Source organism: Nanorana parkeri, unplaced genomic scaffold, assembly GCF_000935625.1.
Source record: "Nanorana parkeri isolate BGI_ZX_2015 unplaced genomic scaffold, ASM93562v1 scaffold1, whole genome shotgun sequence".
Lineage (NCBI taxonomy): Eukaryota > Metazoa > Chordata > Amphibia > Anura > Dicroglossidae > Nanorana > Nanorana parkeri.
Genome location: NW_017306269.1, coordinates 5,211,816 through 5,230,851, shown reverse-complemented (window position 1 = coordinate 5,230,851; position 19,036 = coordinate 5,211,816). Strand labels below are relative to the sequence as shown.

General features: G+C 44.7%; 1 protein-coding gene across 1 annotated transcript in view; it reads left to right on the top strand.

Moving 5' to 3' along the window:
- Window positions 1-11,208: 11,208 nt before the first annotated feature.
- The window catches only part of MRPS10 (mitochondrial ribosomal protein S10), an 11,921-nt gene continuing 4,093 nt past the window's right edge, over window positions 11,209-19,036 (top strand). Inside the window, exons 1-4 of the mRNA XM_018553824.1 lie at window positions 11,209-11,313; window positions 12,522-12,583; window positions 13,407-13,482; window positions 18,757-18,896. Of these exons, the coding sequence (XP_018409326.1) occupies window positions 11,251-11,313; window positions 12,522-12,583; window positions 13,407-13,482; window positions 18,757-18,896 (341 nt within the window). The 5' untranslated portion in view covers window positions 11,209-11,250. The remainder of the gene's footprint in view (window positions 11,314-12,521; window positions 12,584-13,406; window positions 13,483-18,756; window positions 18,897-19,036) is intronic.

The window sequence follows — 19,036 nt, the reverse complement described above, 5'->3', positions numbered from 1 at the left end:
GCCAGTGGCCTTCCCTGACCTCAGAGTTACTTCATGTATTCAACCCCCCAACCACCCCCACTGCCAGTACTGCACCTGATAAAGAGGAGTTTTATTAGACATCAAGATTAATCATGACAGGTTCACTTTAATTATACAAGTGTTTGGTGGGCTGGGAAGAGTTTAGAACAGAGGATAAAATGATCACTGTTATGGATATTCCTTGCTCAGAAAAATCGGCTGAACGCCACTAACTACAGTGCCAGGTTCACGGAGGTCTCCTGTAATCCCCAAGCAGGGAAGTGTATTTTTTTGCCATGTGTTTAAGCCTCTATAAAAACCACCCTGGCTGTTTTATGGAGCGCTGCAAAAATAACTGCTCTGTTGTGGAAATCCTGTCTCTAAGTATCTTCTTTATACGCTTACAGCTTCCATGGAGGTGGCAGCTCCGGATAGCTTTTCCTGGGATGATGTATGTTACATTGTCTCACACCTGTGTAACGTGCTAAGAGACATTTGTAAGACAGTGGCCAGAACGATTTTTCACATTTAAATTTAGACCGTGTTCCACATTTTTTATGCCTTTTCTTTTTTTAGAACTGCAGATCTGCCCAGATTAGGTTATAACTTTCATTTATGTACATTTCCCAAAAAACTTCAGACTTTGTATTTAATCTAATGGAGCTTGAAAAAATGGGTGTGGCTTAATTGACAAATAGACAAATGATTTCTGTTCCAAGGCATTACAGTGTTGTTGTATAGACCGAGTCCAATATTTTGTGATCTCATTTGGCACTCTGTACCTAGCTGTCTGTAGTGGTTTTTCTGATCTCTTGCAGGTTCATAGTCATTGCTTTGGCATTGCTGTTTATCCACCTTGGCCTTTGTCATCCCATTCTACCTGTTGTTTTTTTTCTTTTTCAGCATCAGCTTCTTAAAGTGAACCAGTTTTTTTCCGCCACTGACAGCTCAGTGCCGCTGGATCTCAATGGGGTGCTGTGCACTTCCACCACTACTAGTTTTTACATCAGATATGGAAAGTATAGATTTGGGTTTATTTGGGGCTAGGATAGGGTTATAGTCAAGATTTAGGGGATCTTGTTTAGGGTAGGAGGAGGATTTAGAGGATATTGCAATATTATACAGAGTAGAGATGTGCCTCGGCTTGGTACGAACCTAGTTTGCTCAAATTTGCCTAAGCCTACCCAAAACTCACAGCCCAATTATGGGCAGACGTTGCAGGCCCTTTGGGATGTATAGCTGCGGGGCAGGAAATGCGCTTTTCTGCAACTAATTGGGTCAGGAGGAGCCGCTCGCAGTCACAGATTTGAGCGGGCTTAGGCAAACTCAAGCCCAGGCTTATTACTAATGCACAGCATATTAACACATTATGGCCATCTTACCTGCCAAAGCGATCCCCCTCCAGCGCTGCAATGTCTGCGCTCACTTCCCTCACCAGCACTTTCATCTTCATCCCACTCTTCTTCTGGGTTCCAAGTAGGGATACACCGAAACCGATAATAGTATCAGTATCAGTGCCAATACTGAGTATTTGAGCGAGCCAGCTTCACTTGTTGGTAGGCAGTCTGGCTTTCTAACCAGTCAGGAAGCTGGGCGGCACATCATGACCCACCTTCCACCTTCCTGATTGGCCAGGAAGCCATGCTGCCTAGCAACAAGTGAAGCCGGCTTCCTAGCCAATCAGGAAGCTGTAAGGCGGGTCATGACGTGCCGCCCAGCTTCCTGATTGGCTAGGAAGCCGACTTCACTTGTTGCTAGGCAGCCTGGCCTCCTGACTAATCAGGAAGCTGGACGGCACCTCATGACCCACCGCCCGGCTTTCTGATTGGTCGGGAAGCCTCAGGAAGTGAAGCCGTTGTTCGATAGAACACCGGCTTCCCAGGCAATCGGGAAGCAGATTGGTAAGTCATGATCCACACTGCCCGACTTCCTGATAATAGCGGCACACAGCACCGGTATTGGTACTCGGTATTGGCAAGTACCGGAAAAAAATATATGTACTTGTACTCGATACCGAAAAAACGGTATCAGTGCATCCCTCGTTTCGAGTCTTTGGCCACTTGATTGGACGGGCTGGAAAATGTAACTCCCTTGTTCTCCCTCTCCTCCAGAGAGGCAGAGTCAGCTGTCAATCAGGCAGAGGGGTGGATCCCGACAATATTGCACTGCCAGCATATAGTGGGCAATACCCTGCTATTTCCTGAGTTTTGGATCACAGCAGTACGTACACAGTATATGTTCTCCCGTGACCCTGAGGCAAATTTTGGGCAAAAAAGGTTTGGCCATAGTTCTCTTTTAAAGGAAGCCTGTACTAAGAGAAACATATGGTTGCTGCCGTTATGGACCTTCTTCTGAAAATGCTAGTTGCCTGGATGTACTTTATGAGATACTGATGCATGCATATCACAAAGTAAAGGTCTAAACTCCTGATTTGCACCATTGTTCCAGCTCAGCAACTAAGAAAGATTCTATGGATCAGCTTAACAGCTGGGAAACTATTATTTTCAGAAGGAGAGGCTATCAATATCAGCAGCCACCATACTTGCCAATGCATGTTTAGTTTAAAAAACAATTTCTACTTTGTTTTGTGCTGCTCAACCCATGACCCGCTCTGTGTGTGACACAGTCACTTTATGCAACAGGTTTTGTGAAACATTACAGCAGAACACCAGACAAAAATAAAAATAATCCATAAAGAGATAAAACAAAGCAGTTTTTGCTGCTATACCCACCTTCAATCCAGAGCTGTACCCTGCAGTACTTCTTTTTTGCCACAAGATGTCCTCATCAGCCAGCTTTATTCAAATCACTTACTTCCTAACCAGTGCCATCACAGACCTGCACCCAGTCTGTGACTGAACAGGGAAAGCAGAAGCAGCATTGTGATGAGCCCATTTGTCTGTCAGCCTGCTGTCTCCTCCCATCAGCATGCTCCATGTCAGCACAGGAAATGATTGGCTCCTTGTGCTGCCTTTTCCCTCTCCCGGTCTGAGCTCTACAGTCCAGGGAATTGTGAAAGACTAATACCAGGTCAAATTAAGGGACACGCTGTACCTGCATTAAAAAAAAAAAAAAAACATGTAATGATGTATTAATGAATACTGAGTCGCAATCATTTTGATCTTTTATATCTGTCTGGAGTCCAGCTTTGAAGTTATACTAGTTGTTCCCTTTGAATTTTATTTGGCATGACAACCCCATCTTCACAAAGAGGTCTGTTTTTCATAAAGGGAAACAGGTGAGCGGTATGTGCACACGGTCTGCGTTGTGTTACTCGCACCCAGTCCTCACAATGATGGAAACCTTTCCAGTCTAGAAGTTGTTTTCCAGAGCGATATACTGAAACAGTCAGCCACAAATGTCTGTGCCGTGCCAGCTCCAAATGGTTATCTTATTTCTGCACAGTATGAGGCCACAGCCAACTGACTGTTCCCACCTTCAACCTGTCAGCACCCAAACAAGCAATCTAGTAATGGATAGTTTAGTGACAGGATAATCAGTCTCATTAGTCATTTGCATTACAGCCCATTACGCTATTAAACTAATAGGATTTGCCAGAGCCTTTGACACTGGAAGGTTTGCAGCACTCATGAAATGGCATCACTTCAAAAAGTGTGGGAGTTATCATGTATCCCACATTCTAAGGGATCCATGGAATGAAAGATGATTTACATTCTACAGACTTTCATTCCAATGAAGTTAAACACATAACATCCAATTTTTGTTTCTAAAAGGGAAACTGTAGATGTTTTGAAGGGGAACTCCGTGCAGTAATAATAATAATTTAACATTAAAAAAATGTAGCTATCATTTTTTTTTAATTCTCCAGGGCCTCTGCTTTCAGAAAATATATAATTGTTTTAGGTTTAGCCCTGGTTCACACCTAGAAGTTTTTGTGCAGTTCGAAAAAGCGCTTTTAACTGCCCAACACAAGAAATTCCATGATTTTCAATGGCCCTGGTTCACACCAGGAAAACGCCAGAAGCCTGAAAAGATACAGGACCTTCTTCGGGCAGTCAAAAGCGCTTTTCCTCCCCATGGACTTCATTGGAAATGCCCCAAAACAAACAACAGAAGCATGTTGCACATTTTTGTGAGCGTTTTTGCGCGTTTATACATGCGTCCTTCCATTGCCCACAATGGTTTATGAGCTGCCAATCAAAAAAAGCGCGTCTTCATGAACGTGCATACAAATGTGTACAACGCGCAACTACCCGCATGCTAATAACGCGCATACAAACGTGCAAAAACGGTGCCGCCTAGGTGTGAGCCAGGGCGTAAGGTCTTTTCTATCCAAAAATTCAGATTTTAGCATGTGTGTGCAAAAATTCAAATCGGCTCAGATACTAAAGTGGTTCAGAATATTTGAGAAGAACTCGTTGGATTTGATGCCTCTGGAGTCACTTAATAGAACCGTAGCTTAGACAGAAACTTTTCCTTGTGTTCTTTAGGATCAGGCCGCCTCCTCACATCACAAACATTTTCTCTCACATCCCTATTGGAAGATAAAATGACTCCGATGAGGGTTCACTCACAGGTTAACTTTTATGAGAAAATAATAAGTTTGATGTTTACTTATAATAAAAATCTAGATAAAGATCAAATGTATAACAGACGCAGGACCCAAGCGCTTCCCGCTCTCTGTAGATTTTACCATGTGAGCAACAACTGTGCGCCAGTCACAGGAAACAGCTCCTGCAACTGGGGATTCGCCATTACCGCACATTTCATTCATCGATGTTCTCGTATGGTAATGTCTAACTGAATCATCTTCCATCTTTTATCGTATATATCATATATGAAACATACTTGTTATAAGATATCTACTGAGCCGACCTGTGACAGTCTCATTGTCACAGGTCGGCTAGAACTATGAGGTGAGTGAAAAGCACTCACCTCATAGTTCTCCTTTAAACACTTTTGGGTGTGTTTGTTTTATACACCCCTCTTATAGTGTTAAAGCAGAACGCCGGGTAAAGTTTTTCTTAACCCTTGCAGTGGGGCTACCCCCAGACTGTAAGGGTTAACTGCTTGTTTGTGTCCAGGTTCAAAAATAGCAAAGTTATACTCACCTGATCCTTTGAGCCGGCTGGCTCTTAGACCATCCTTTCCACCTGTTTCCTCCTCTTCTGCAGCGATGGCATGTCCCTCGTTGCCCTGACATTCTATACACTGTGTAATGAAATGTGGTGACTCGGGGACCTTAGATCGCTGCAGTGGAGGAGGAGGGAGGTGGAAGGGACCGGTCCAAGAACAAAGCTGACTCGGAGGATCGGATGGGTACAAAGCTGCCCATACATCTTGCGATCATCGGACGAAGCCTTTCGTCCGATGATCGAACCGTCGTACGATTTTCGCAGCCCCATCTTGCCCAGATTATCGCAATTAGCAGTGATTAAAAGAAAGCGACTGGACGAATTGCGGTAATCGACCGCACGTATTTTCGTCTACGCATGAGCAGTGTAAATCGTAGGAATTTTGACGTACGGAAACGCCACCAACCTTGCGAAAATCGTACGATCGACTGAAGTTTTCTAACCTGCTGGTTAGTCAAAAGTCGATCAATTGTACAGTATTTGCGGTTGTACACTGCCCATCAACCTTACGAATATCGGACGAAAACGCGATCGTATACGAAAAGCGGCCGATATTCGTGAGGTGCATGGGCAGCTTAACTCTTTTATTTTTGAACCTAGACAGAAGCAAGCAGTTAACCCTTGCAGTGTGAGCTGAAAAAGCTAGTAGTTCAACCTATTGGTTTGACCCACAGCAGTCCCAGTTTCTCATGTGGCCCCTTGAGAAAATTAATTGCCCACCCCTGGTCTAGGAGAACCCTTAGCACTGCTGCAACTTAAAATTGAGAGAACGAGAATGAATTGCCCAGTCTTGCTATGGAGAAGGCAATAGGAAAGACCTGGATAAGCTGGTAGAGGATAAGAAAATGTAGCAAATGAATATTGGATTTGTGCATCAAGTTGCCTAAAACTAAAGCCCAGGCAACCCGGCAAATACATGACCAGACATCCCAACTCTCCCAAATGTTCCAGGAGTCTCGCGCTATACGATAACAGCTCCCTGACGCCCACGAGAGAAACATTTTATCCCGGAAAGGTTTGCTCCGTTCTATCTAGCAGAGTAAACCTTTCCGGGATCCCCTTCTATCTGTTTTGGGTTTTTTTGTATTCTGACAGCGGCCTCCTTCAGAACAAAAACAAAATAAAACAACAGATAGCAGGGGAATGAATAGCTAGGCTGCTATTGGCCTTTTCAAATTGCAATAGGAAATAGCAGGCAGGCTATTGCCCCCACCCACTGGTGCTGTCAATCAGAATGGGAGGACCTGAAGTTCTCCTCCCTGAAATGGGTTTTTCAGGTTGGGATGTCTGCATGACTGACATACATACAGTATATGTGGAATGTATTTCCCGCCAAAAGATGGCTGATTCTGTTCAGCCAGTCTTATGAGCTTGGCAAAGCCAGCACGGTTTGATTGGTGACCTCACTTTTCTCCATTTCAATTAGAGTGTTTCAAGCCAAAACTGTTTGTAATTAGTTTTGGATAGAGTGAGGAAGGCTTACAGCTCTTGATGGGTTTTTACTACCAGACAGGAAGTGAGGGTAATTCTGCAACAGCAACAGTGCATGTTACTAGGGGGTGTAGGTTCCACACGTTACCGGGAGGGCAATGTTTTTTGATGCACATTACTTGGGGCGGTTGCATGGTACTTCCGTCTGTCATCCCGCCCAGCTCACTGACGTGACTGGTTGCCAGGAGCTGCGCAGGAAGCTGTCCAGAGTGCCAACCTGGGACGCTCTGGCCGGAAAGGAGGCGGAAGGCACATGTGACCCGATGAGATGCTGTCTGAGGGAAACCGCCATAGGCTGCCCCACTATAGGGATAGCCCTGCCTCTTGCTTATACAACAATTCACTGTGGGACATTTATCGAGCAAATTACCAACACAGTTAGACACACATCAGGCTGCCTCTCACTTAGCAAAGTCTCTGCGTCAGGTTTACAGTGTATTGGCTCCGGTATTCCTCTGCAGCCAAGTGTGATAAGTTTGCAAAGTTCTGAGACAGATTTATTACTGAAGATGAGTCAAATTTTTACTCTAACCCAAAGGTAGGCAACCTAGGCACTGCAGCTTTTGTGGGACTGCAAGTCCCATAATGCACTGCAAGACTCTCACAGCCACAGGCATGTCTCCTGGAAGCAGATCCATGATGTAATTTGTAGTTTTATTTTAGATGGAGTGGCAAGGTTGTCTACCCCTGCTCTAAACAGACACTCAATTAAGAAGTGGTCAGGTTTGATTCTGTCGCAGGGCTACTTTGAAGTGGGAGGAATGAATGACTCAAGCTGGAACCTTAAAATAAATCTGTTGCATAATCAGTCTCACTGCTCCTGTTTAGCATTGTCTCACTGTGTAACAGAATTGACACATGTCCCCCACTGAGTGCAAATTCTGCTATTCAGTCAAACTGCTGGTGGGTAGACTGCTTTGTATTAGGTGTTTACTTTGCGATTGTATGCACAATTCCTGATGGATGGAAAGTGGTGGAAACGTCCATGTGTATAGCAAGCTTTAGGCCTCATTCACACTGGGCGTACACGTCCGTGCTGTGTGCACGCCTGTAAACAGCCGATCCCGGGAGAGACAGATGCTGCGTCTGATTGCGCGCAGCAGCCTGTTCTTCCCTATGGGAGGACACGGCTGTACGGTTGTAATGCGGAAACCCGAACTGCACATCAGTGCGGGTACAGGTGTCCACACATGGATGCAGACAGGACCCATCCTGTCTGCGTCCAAGTGCAGACACCTGTACCCGCGCGGAGGACAGTGTACAGCGTGTCCTCCCATAGGGCTATAGCTCTGGCTGGAGAGGGGAAGAGCTACAATATACGTATGGATTTTATTTTTGTCTATGACCCCATTGGGGAGATATTCTTCCACTCCCTGTACAACCTTACAAGTAATGGAGTAGAAGTTGACACTGGGACAGGATGGTACTATCCTATTAAATTATGGAAAATTGTTTTCAATACTTACTGTCATTTTCCATTCCTGGCTAATCCTTTTGACCGCATACTTTGGTGAAGGGGACAATGCTGACCCGTACTGTGCTGTCATGAAGAGTAGGCAGAAAAACAGAAAACTGTGTCACACTTAACTGCAATTTTCCTTTCCTGGTGCCAAGCTATTGCAGCATACTACCACATGTATGCCGCCATATTGGCGTAAGGAAAAATACATTGGTTTTTGGTGACTCTGTTGAACAAGCTTCCTATCACTTTTTATCCTGGCAAGATGCAAGGGAAAAACCTTTGCAACAGGGACACAGATTGCAATGGAACCCTGATCTAAACACTCAACCACCTTCACCCCACTCCATCTCTGCACTGTCCAAAAAACGTTTTGGCTGGAAATGGGCTGTAAATGTAAGATTTCTGCTTTCTCACTGCACTCTACCACTCTCTCCAGCTGGTGGCGCTCTATGCGACGGCCTTGTTTGCCTCTGCCTGCAATAAGCCCTGATTTCCAGGATAGCGCAGGATGTTTCCTTCCTTTGATGTAATGCTTAGCTGCTGCAATTCCCACTTTGGCCTCCAGGTGGCGGTAATGGCACAGCAAACACTAAAGTACAAAATATAGAAAGTGAATAATCTCAGGAGTAAAAAAACTTCTCTGCAAAGATGGAAAAAAAACAAGCCAGATGGGTGACTTACTGATCCAAATATTATTATTATTATTCAGAGTTATAATATAAAATATCAGTTACAATACAATTTAGGACGAGATGGTCAGGAAGGCCCGTATGCTGTAATACCAACCATCACTGCCAGCATTTTAAATATTTTACTGACTCCGTGCATGGTATAAAATCACTTTTACTAGGCTTGGTCTAATGGGGGGAGACCAGGCAGATTTGAATGAAGAAATTAGTTAGAAGGCATTATTTCAGACAGACAATGGCCACAAATATTTTTGATTTTCAGAGCAGGGATATACGAAGGCTGCTGCCACTGCTGACCACTTTCTGAAAATACCAGCTGCCTGGCTGTAGACACCCTCATAACAGCAGAGTTCTATGACGTAAAAAGAGGAAGGGGGCTGTGCTAGGGAAGTGACACTTTCTGGAGGTACTTTCCAAGGCAAAAAAAAAATTTGATTTTTTTATTTGTAGAATCTCAGGCTAATCGTGTTATAACCTTCCCAGTTATGACAGGGGTCAGGGGTCTATTTATGAATGTTTTCACCCAAGATTCACAGACCTTTCACTCAATATTCACTATATTCTAACAGAATCTTCTTTGGTTGAATCTTGGGGGAAAGTTGTGTGACTCCCAGGTGAAAACTTTGATAAACAGACCCCAGTGGTGGTCAACTAACTAGATACAGATACATTTGCCATGACCCCTGGCATCCCCAGGTGGTTGCATATAATGCCCAATACTACAGAGGATTATCTGAGATGGTCAGACACCGAGGACATGCTACAGGTGTGGTGGGAGGATGGATGGATGCTGCAGAAAACCATTAAAGATTGGGAATTGTTAAATTAGACTGCTAGGCATCACTGTCATCACAGTCCCTTTACAAATCAATGTACCCGCTACTGGCTGCTGGAGCCCAAAGGCCACATGATAAGTACCAAAGGGCCGCACGTGGGCTGTGGGATAGGAACTTAGGCTAATACTATCATATATGTGATCACCGCAGCTGCCTTCTCAATTTGATACAACTCAAGTATATCTAAAGCCAATTATTTATAGAATGCGTAAGGGTTAGGCCTCATTCACACGAGAAAAAGCCGGCACGTACAGCTCTGTGCTGCGTGCACGTACAGCTCTGTGCTGCGTGCACGGCCGTATCAGGCCGCTCGCGGGAAGGACAGGTGTCCTTCTCTATGGGAATATGCGGCCATACGCCCCCCTACACTCACCCACCCTGCACGTCCGTGGCGGGTGTCCGTACTCGTACACTGACAGAATGGATCCTGTCTGCGTCTGAGCCGGGACACCCGCACGGACCTGCACTTAAGGTGAGCGTAGGGCGCCATAGAGGACAGAGGCTGCATACTAATCACACGCAGCACCTGTCCTTCCCGGGAACTGCCCGATACCGCCGTGCACGCAGCACAGAGCTGTACGTGCCGGGCCTTTTCTCATGTGAATGAGGCTTTAAACTAATAGCATGTTCTTTTATTTGCCTTTCTATCCTGGAAACACAACAGGAAGTGACAGGAAATATATGCAAAATGATTAGAGATTCCCTCCAAGACAGTTGTTACAGGAACAGGTGTTCCCATTGAAAGATTCCGCCTCTATCCCAGTTCTTGTGACAACCAAAATACAGCAAACTCCCAGATCCCATGGGGATCGCTAGATGCCGGATAACTGTTGTTTCTGGTTGCTTGAGAGTTAATATCTCTAAAGCAACTCCGCTGCCCCATTCAACTGCCGGCTAGATTCCGCAGCCGACAGGTGAATGGAAGCAGCGGGCAGTGGGCGGGAGCAATAGTCAGACTGCTATTGGCTATTTTAAATTGCAATAGCCAATAGCAGGCTATTTCACCCGCCCACTGAGCAAAGGAGTGGACCTGAGAGAGAACCGCTCCTCTGCTCAGTGGGCGGGTGCAATAGTCAGCCTGCTATTGGCTATTGCAAATGGAAATAGCCAAAAGCAGTCTAGGTATTGCGCCCCATTGTTTACATTCGGCTGCGGACTGTGGAATCTAGCCGCCAGCCAGCAGAGAATTTCATTAGCAACTAAATAAATGTAGTTGCTAACCAAATGTTTTAGTGTTCACATGGCTATCAGAAAAAAAAAAAATCGAGGAAATATTATGTCTGATTTTTTTCCCCAGTTTGCTTGAGAGTGCTGGTTGCTTGAATGCCGGATAATGCAGACTTTACAGTAGATATCACTTCACTTGCTTTACTTGTAACAAAAGTCACCAGGAAAAGAAGAGAGAGAGAGACATTCTGCAGAGACGACACATACAATACAACCCGCTCGTTGTTCTAATCCTTTTACACTCCATCCCAAACTATAAAGTAAACTTAGCTAAACCTAGCCTTTGATCCAAAACAAAAATGGCCGCCCTCGTGTTTTGACATCAGTCGCCTCTGGGCTATCGAACGTCAATATCCTGCGCCACCGTGGACGCCAGAAGTTTGACAGCTCCGTGGTGATGTCGTCATGATGCGCGACGGAAGTTAGTACTGAGCCACACAGAGGGGAAAATGAACGCTTGTAGGGGATTTGCCCTTCTGAGCCGCAGTGTCCGGGATGTGGCCCGCTGTCAGGTAATGGAGGCGCCGAGCACAACGCAGAGCGATGATTCTATGTATGTTTGTATAAGCAGCCCAAAGCCCCCTCTCCACAGAGTCTAAACCACGTGTGCCTGTACCCTGCTATCCCCGAGCTCTGTCCCTGCAAATGTCCTCTATGGCCTATGCAGCCACAGACAGTCAGATATACCGAGCACCATTACCTGTGTACTGGAGGACTAGAGTGACCGGTCACCATCTGTGTCAGTCTCGCTCTAGGAACCCAGATGACAGCTCCCTGCAATCGAAGAGGTATTATAGTCCCCTCGTCCGCGGCCAGTGTCTACTGTGTCTGCTCTATTAGATTCATCTGAGGGAGACTGCAGAGCAGACAGAGGAGAAATGGGCCCCTGGAGAGGTGAGTATAATACTTATTCTATTGCAGGGCACTGCCAATAAGAACCCATTTATATCAGTGTGATGAGGTACCAGATGTTACCACAATCCAGTCCATTTATTCTAAATGGCACCTCACTTTTCCAGCGCAGTGTGCAACAATGAACTATAGTGCAAGTGCAGTGCCCTCTTGAAAATGCTGCATGCACAATTGTTGTTCTGTTGACATGCATTAGGCAGCCCATTCACATGAATGGTTCTGGCCTAACACAATGCACAACAAGGCACCACAATGGACTGTGCTGGTGTGAATTCTTATAAGAAAAATAAAGAATTCTTAGACTCTTCTGTGTGAGTGTTGCTTTAAAGCTGAAAGCTATCAGTATGTGTTTGTTGTTTAAACTGTAAAATACCTTTTAAAAAAACCAGGTCAGATCATGTAGAAGAGGCAGCTGATAGTGTCTTAGCAGGTTTAAGGCAGGCGCTACATAATCAGAGTGATCGGTGACCAGTATTGCTCTGCATAACAGCTGCACTATTGAGAGGTCACCGGACTTCCAGGCATACGGCTCTCAGACAGTAAGAGTGACACAGTGGGGCTTTTCTTAAAAGGGAACTATGGCCAAACTTTTATTTTAGCTTCAATAACTCGCTCCTATTGTATTATTCAACCAAGTTCCTTTCATCTACTGCTGCCAAAAACTAAAGTGGAGGTATGTGTATGGAACAATGGCATTAACTATAATGGCACAGATCTCATCATATTTTTTTATGGGGTTTCTCAAGCACTTCACTGCACCAGAGATGTGAAAATATAAAGCATTCCTTATTGTGCACTTGTGTTGCAGGTGCTCAGAACAAGACCATCGCCTTGTGCATGTGCCATTACACAGACATATCGACATGTTGCGTAAGTATTCTAAATTGTCAGTTTAACCAGACTACGTAAATGGAAGTTGTAGGAACACGCATTCTTAGGAACCTGAAGACATGAAAGTATGTTTGTTATGGGTCAGTGCAGTCAGCCTAACTGAATAGACTGCTACATTGTTGCTGTAAACAAAGCTGGTGGAGTTCTATTTTATGAGGCGCTGAGTCTCAAGTAATAATCATTTCCTAATTGAATGTATTCTGTCTCCTTGAAATGGATTTCCTATTTTGGGTCCCTTAAAGCTGAACTCCGGGCCCAAAAGGTTTCATTTAATACATTCCGCAATTACCACAAAGGTTATACATTCACTTTGTGTGCACCAATTGCCTTTGCAAACCCAGTTATTTCCTTGGGAAAGTAGTGGCAACATCATCCCCATGCTGTACATAGACTGTGCAGAGAGCAGAGCTGTGGGAGGGACCCAGCAGGCTCCACCCACTACAGGCTGCCTGCAGAAAACTAAAGGAGGGGGCGGAGACAAGACCAGTCAACGTGCACAAGGAGAGTAGCAGTGACCAGTCTTTATTACAGGAAGTTCCTGCACAGAGCCACAAATCACACCAAGATCCAAGTAAGAATACACACGGCTCTTGTGTGTAGACAATATTTGCTTATGCCAGAGTTCAGATGTTCTTTTTATTCATATAGAGGAATGCAGATAAGTCTCTTCACAGTACAAGTAGGTTAGTCAGGCCATCCAAAACTGATGCCTAGAAATGTAGCCAGCAGGATGAAAAATTATGTTGTGTGGTGTCATCTTCTCTGCAATGTGTTTCCAGCTGACTCTTCTCTTTGTAAACAGGAATACGAGCACTGCTGTAAGTGTGCAGCCGGCTGTCCCCCAAACAACTGACATACCGTCCAGAGTCCAGAAGCTGGTAAGCGCCATTCCCTTGCGGTGGACAATACACGGCTAATGTGAAACAAGAGATTTTCTTAGCTGTGGGACATCACTGTACAGGGGCAGGGCATGTGCAATGAAAGGTTTGTTCATAGAACAGGGAGATAGGCATTTTGTCAGAACATCTTTGCATGCAATGAGCACTTCTGCTGCACTGGTTTCCGATATCACGCTGTGTAGTCTTAGGTCTCGTTCACACCTAGGCGTATTGCATATGCGCGTCTGTCGCGCGTTTTTTACCGCGATTCGCGGTAAAAAAGTTGCACGGCCGTCGCGCGTTTTTTCGAAGGCTGCTTGGCTGTATCCCAATGGAAACGCGCAACAAAATGGCCCAAAGTAGTACCTGTACCTTTTCAGGCGTGGGCCGTTTTCTAGCGCGTTAGGGACGGGCGGAAATACGCCAAGGTGGGAACGAGACCATTGAATACAATGGGATTTATATTTTTGAGCGTTTTGTAGAGCGTTCGTCGGGCTCATGTCAGGCTCCATAGTCTAAAAGAAGATCTCCAGACAAATTAACCCTTGCATTGGAGCTACCCCTACCCTGCAAAGGCAAAATGCTCATTTTTGTCCAGGGTCTAAAATAAAAAAAGATCTACTCATCCGATCCTTGATCCTGGCGAGGTGACCGCTCACCTCTCTCCCCCTCCGCTCCATGTGAGTGATATGTCCCTCGGCATCCTCACGTCCAATGCAACTGAATGCACTTGACTTAAACGTGAGGACATCAGCGAGACTTAGACCACTGGGGACCAGTCTCACCAGATGGGCCCGAGGATCGGGTGAGCTTATCTTTTCTATTTTAGGCCCTGAACCAAAACGAGAACTCAACCCTTGCAGTGGAAGGATAGCCCCACTGCAAGGGTTAATTTGTAATCTGCCTGGAGTCCTTTAGGGCTAATGTCAGGCTCAGTAGTCATGCACACACTCTGTGCGTTCCCTAATTCCTTACTCAAGAAGCCCCCCAAAAAAAGGCTCTTGCACGCGGCTGCAGAGTTCCGTACATAGTGAAAAACTGCATGATCTCTGCGTCCCGGAACTACAGATGTTGCATTCAGCCTGTCGGTACAAACCAAGGACATGATGTATGTTGGTAGACGCCTGCTCCGAGCATGTACCGGTACTTGTGTACAGCTAGAGATATATGTCCATGGACACAGACGGGCATGGGCCATGTCCATGGGCAGTGTCATGTAAATATACCCGCATACAGTTGCAGCCTGTCATTGATTTGTGCAGGCAGGATGCATGCAACACATGTGGCTGCTGTGTGCAGAGATCCAGGCAGTTTATTTACAATGTATAGACCTCTGCATCCATGTGAATGAGCCATTAGTGATCAAATCACATCTTATTATAAATATATTGTCCTGAGCTCCTACCCAGACTTTGCTATACTTATTTGCGGGGGGAGACAACTTTAACATGTGGGTTTTGATTTAGGTTCCATTCACATGTTTGTATTTAATAACTTCTCGTGGGGAAAAAAGGTCAAGATTTCTTACATCAGAGCAAATGCATCTGTCTGTGAAGGTTCTCATTCATCAAGGTCATGGTATATCTGTAAAAAAATAAGTCAAGGCAACTGGACTAGCTGTATTTTTCTTGAAAAATACAGCTAATCCAGTTGCCTTGACTTATTTTTTACAGATGTTTCTGTACTGTAGCTACAGAGTACGCAGCAAGCACCTGATCATGTTGTAATGGAAACCCTGGCATTTCTGTAGGCTTTAACGTTTCCTTCTAAAGATGTAGTGGCAAAAACCTGGGGATGGCAAAAGTCTTGCTGTTAATGGATCTCAAGCTTTCTGCAAACTTCTAGGACAATGCGCTAGTTAAAGGAACAGGGAGTCTAGCTTTAAGAAATAGTATTAGGAAACATACTGCGGCCTCTTTTTGTGGCACTTAGCGAAAATTATAGCTGGCTTTAGGATAAATGGAATGGCAGTTTTATTTTAACAGTGTCATTTTGTATTGTGCATCACCCAGTTTATACTTTAGTATGTCTAGGCATGGCTGCAGTGGGATTAGAGGGTGCCAGAAATGTGCACTGAAATGCATTGATTTGAGAGCCCTTGAATACTGCAAACAGGCAGACTATAACAGGCAGACTATAACAGGCAGACTATAACAGGCAGACTATAACAGGCAGACTATAACAGGCAAACTATAACGATTATGAAATAATGAGTGTGCAGCGCTGCACACTCATTATTTCATTGTCGTTAAAAACTATAGCGCAGCAGCTTTAACACTTAACCCTTCCATAAGCGCAGATTTCACATTTTTCACAGACTATAATGATTGAAGCAGCATGCTGTGTATGTGGGGTAGTCTGATGAGCCAGTCACCAAGCTGTTTCCACTGAGTCTGCTATATGTAAAACTTTTATGGTACACTAGCATTTCTTTTTTTTAACCAAAAGTATGTTTTATGTTCTGTTTGCAATTTTAATTGTAAAACATTTGCATCGATAGCCAGCATTAGTATGTAAATTTTATACGGGCCTATTCACACCAATGGGGTGATTAGCTGCAAGCTCCATTCGGCCAAACTTTTTCCAACCTGCTCCTTTGATCAGCTAATCTAGGGATGCTGGACGGAAGGGTGCTGGCGGGCATTTCAGATGGTTCTTGATGAAATTTGCACAGTGTATAACCTACTTCAGTCTTTCTATGCAAACTAGATGACATCTGTTGTCTGTGTCCATTCTGCTTTAAGGAAAACATGTACTGAAAATATATGCAGCCTGAATTCAGTTAAAATTGCAGGTAGCCTATTTTTACTTTTAGGGTCACTGACCTGAAACAAATATGCATACCAGTAGTACAGACTTTGGGATTTTTGCTTGCTGCGTGCTTGTTCCTGGTCAGAGACGTAGACATTACTGAAGACGGAAGCAGCTAGAATATTCAAGAAGTTTCCCATATTTGTCTTTTACAGGTTTAGTTGAACCCTTTCGTGACCATGTTTTTTTTACGTTTCGATGCCCAGATCAAAGTTTAGCAGTGTAATGCTAGGCACACACCTTACAACCATTGCAAGACTTTTGTCTTGCGATGGTTGTAAGGTAATTAAAAAAAGCGAACGATCTGCCTATCTTGGACAGGCAGATTGTACTTGCGATGATTGCAAGCCACGCCCCCCTGAGGGGCGGGCTTCCGATGACCGCAATGCCGAACGGGCTTTTATCTTACGAACATGCTACACACCCGCCGAACATCGTACGATGCTCGGCGGGTTTTCAAACATGTAGTAGAGGTCGCACGGCTTCCACACACCTTACAATAATCGTACGATCGCTGGATTTCCCGCGATTATCGTACGATTATCGTAAGGTGTGTGGGCACCCTAAGTGTGCATCAGTTAACTTATGAATATGTCTAATTTTTCTGATTGACAGCAGGTCTGAGAACTCTGAACACGCACAGTTGTACATTTCTAGTTCTGTGCTGCAAGGTTAATTCATATTCTCATGGCAAGGGGCAATTTACATTGGGACTTATGAAGTCATAAAGGGGTTAAAGAATAATCCCAAGATACTTACTGAAAGCAGACAGAGAACCTTTAATGCTATCCACCAAACTCCTACAGTTGTGCTAGACAAAAAGTTCTCTCAGTTTACCTAAGATTTGCCTAAATGCACTTCGATCAGTATAGTTCTGCTTTCTTTACCAGCAATACAATCTCCACAAGCTTCCTCTCCCTAACCAACATCTTCACCCAGTTTTCTCCTGAGTTCGGCATATTTCACCTCTTGATTGGTTGGTCCAGGCTGAAGTAATTCCTGCAAAATTCATCCCGGAACCTGGAAGACAGGACTGCTGATGGGGGGTACAGGCAATCCTACATACCGGGACTGGCCCCAGTGCAGCATCATACAGGACCTCATGATGTCAGCCCTGGGGTGGGTAGGAGGTGGAGTTAGTGTGCAGACAGCAGTGTAGAGTTTGAGTGTTGGGGAAGGGTTAATCATTTGTGTATGGTGGGGTGTCTCCCGGAAGAGGGAAGCTGTTGATCAAGAGAATTGGGCAGCAGTCCCTCGGTAGTCTGCAGGCCGGAGCTAGGAGGGGGCTGCTGAACACAGGGAGAATTTCCAGATTGGCCAGCATGGAGGACATATTCCCCAGTCCTTATGACACAACCTCCTTCTTCCAGTTCTGCAATGGTGAGTGTGCTGCCTGCCTGCCAGTATACCTTCTGCAATTTAAAACAAACAAACTTCCTGCTTGCAAATTGTTGTTTTACAGGTAAAACTCAATTTAAAGTTCTTCCCCTATCTTCCATTACCTTTCTAATTTCTTTTTTAAAAAAACCCTGCTTCAAAACCAGCACTGCGCCACGGGGTGAGAACTGTGCAGGAAGTGTTACTGGTTGGCTGCCTTTGTCCAAGCATCCAGTCAGTAGCACCTAATGAACACAGACCCCCACCCTGTGCTGTGTGCAGAGGAACTACTGTCTTGGGTCATTATTGGATTTAGTGCCACTTTTAAAGTAAACCTGTATTGGAATACTGTATGTAGACTGTCACTGATTACCACCTTCTAGTTCTAGAACAAATATACAGAGCAGAAGGTTTGACGTGACTTGCTGTTTTAGAGTCCGTGACTCAAAGTATTGAAGCCAAAGACAGCCAGGTAACCAGCATTTTCATAAGATCAACTGTGCCAGCCTTCATATATGTTGGTGCAGGTTTCTGTTTACTATACGGCAATCATTTGCAGACAGTTTTGGGTGGGTCTGCTTCCTGAATCTGTGTTGTCACCAGCCAGATACAAATCTCCAAAGCAGGTTGTATCTGCTTTATGTCTATAAGCAACTTTGCAAATCGGGCTTTCTGTATGCAAGGAACCTGCAATGGGTGTATTTAGGGATACCTCTCCTGCATTGCACACAGACAAGCAAAGATGTTTCCAGATCACCTCACTAATGGCTGAATAAAAAGCTGCAGGACTGAGCAGGTAGGCTTTCATTGTTGTATGCATCTCAGAGTCTAATGTTTAACTTTCAATACAGTGTTCCTTTTAAGATTACTGGGGAGTGCTGTTTGTGCCCTTTCCAGTATGTAGAGTTCCTCCACACACGGATACCATAAACAGAATGTTATAACATAAATGACACGCGGGATATATGTACTCAGCTTAGATGTAGACAATACTGCTGAGTTCTCCTTTACCTTATACTGCTGGCAAGTGAAGACAACTGGACACCATAAACTTGTTTTAGAATCGTTTATTTTTTCTATGTACAGATAAGCACCACTGATGAAGCAGACATCCTGTATAAGAAGATAGAAGTGTTAGCAAAAAGCCATGACAAATCTGTTCTGGACAGCTATGAGTACTTTACGGTGCTGGCAGCTAATGAACTTGGCATCAGTGTGGAGAGGGTGTAAGTATTGGGCAGGTGTGGGGTAGATAAGGCCTCCTGCTCTACAGCCTGTGCAAGTAATGTGCTTCAATGTAGGCTTCAGTACCATTAAGTGTTGCTAGCCTTTAGATCATGTTTTATGCTGGGTCAGCATTTCATTG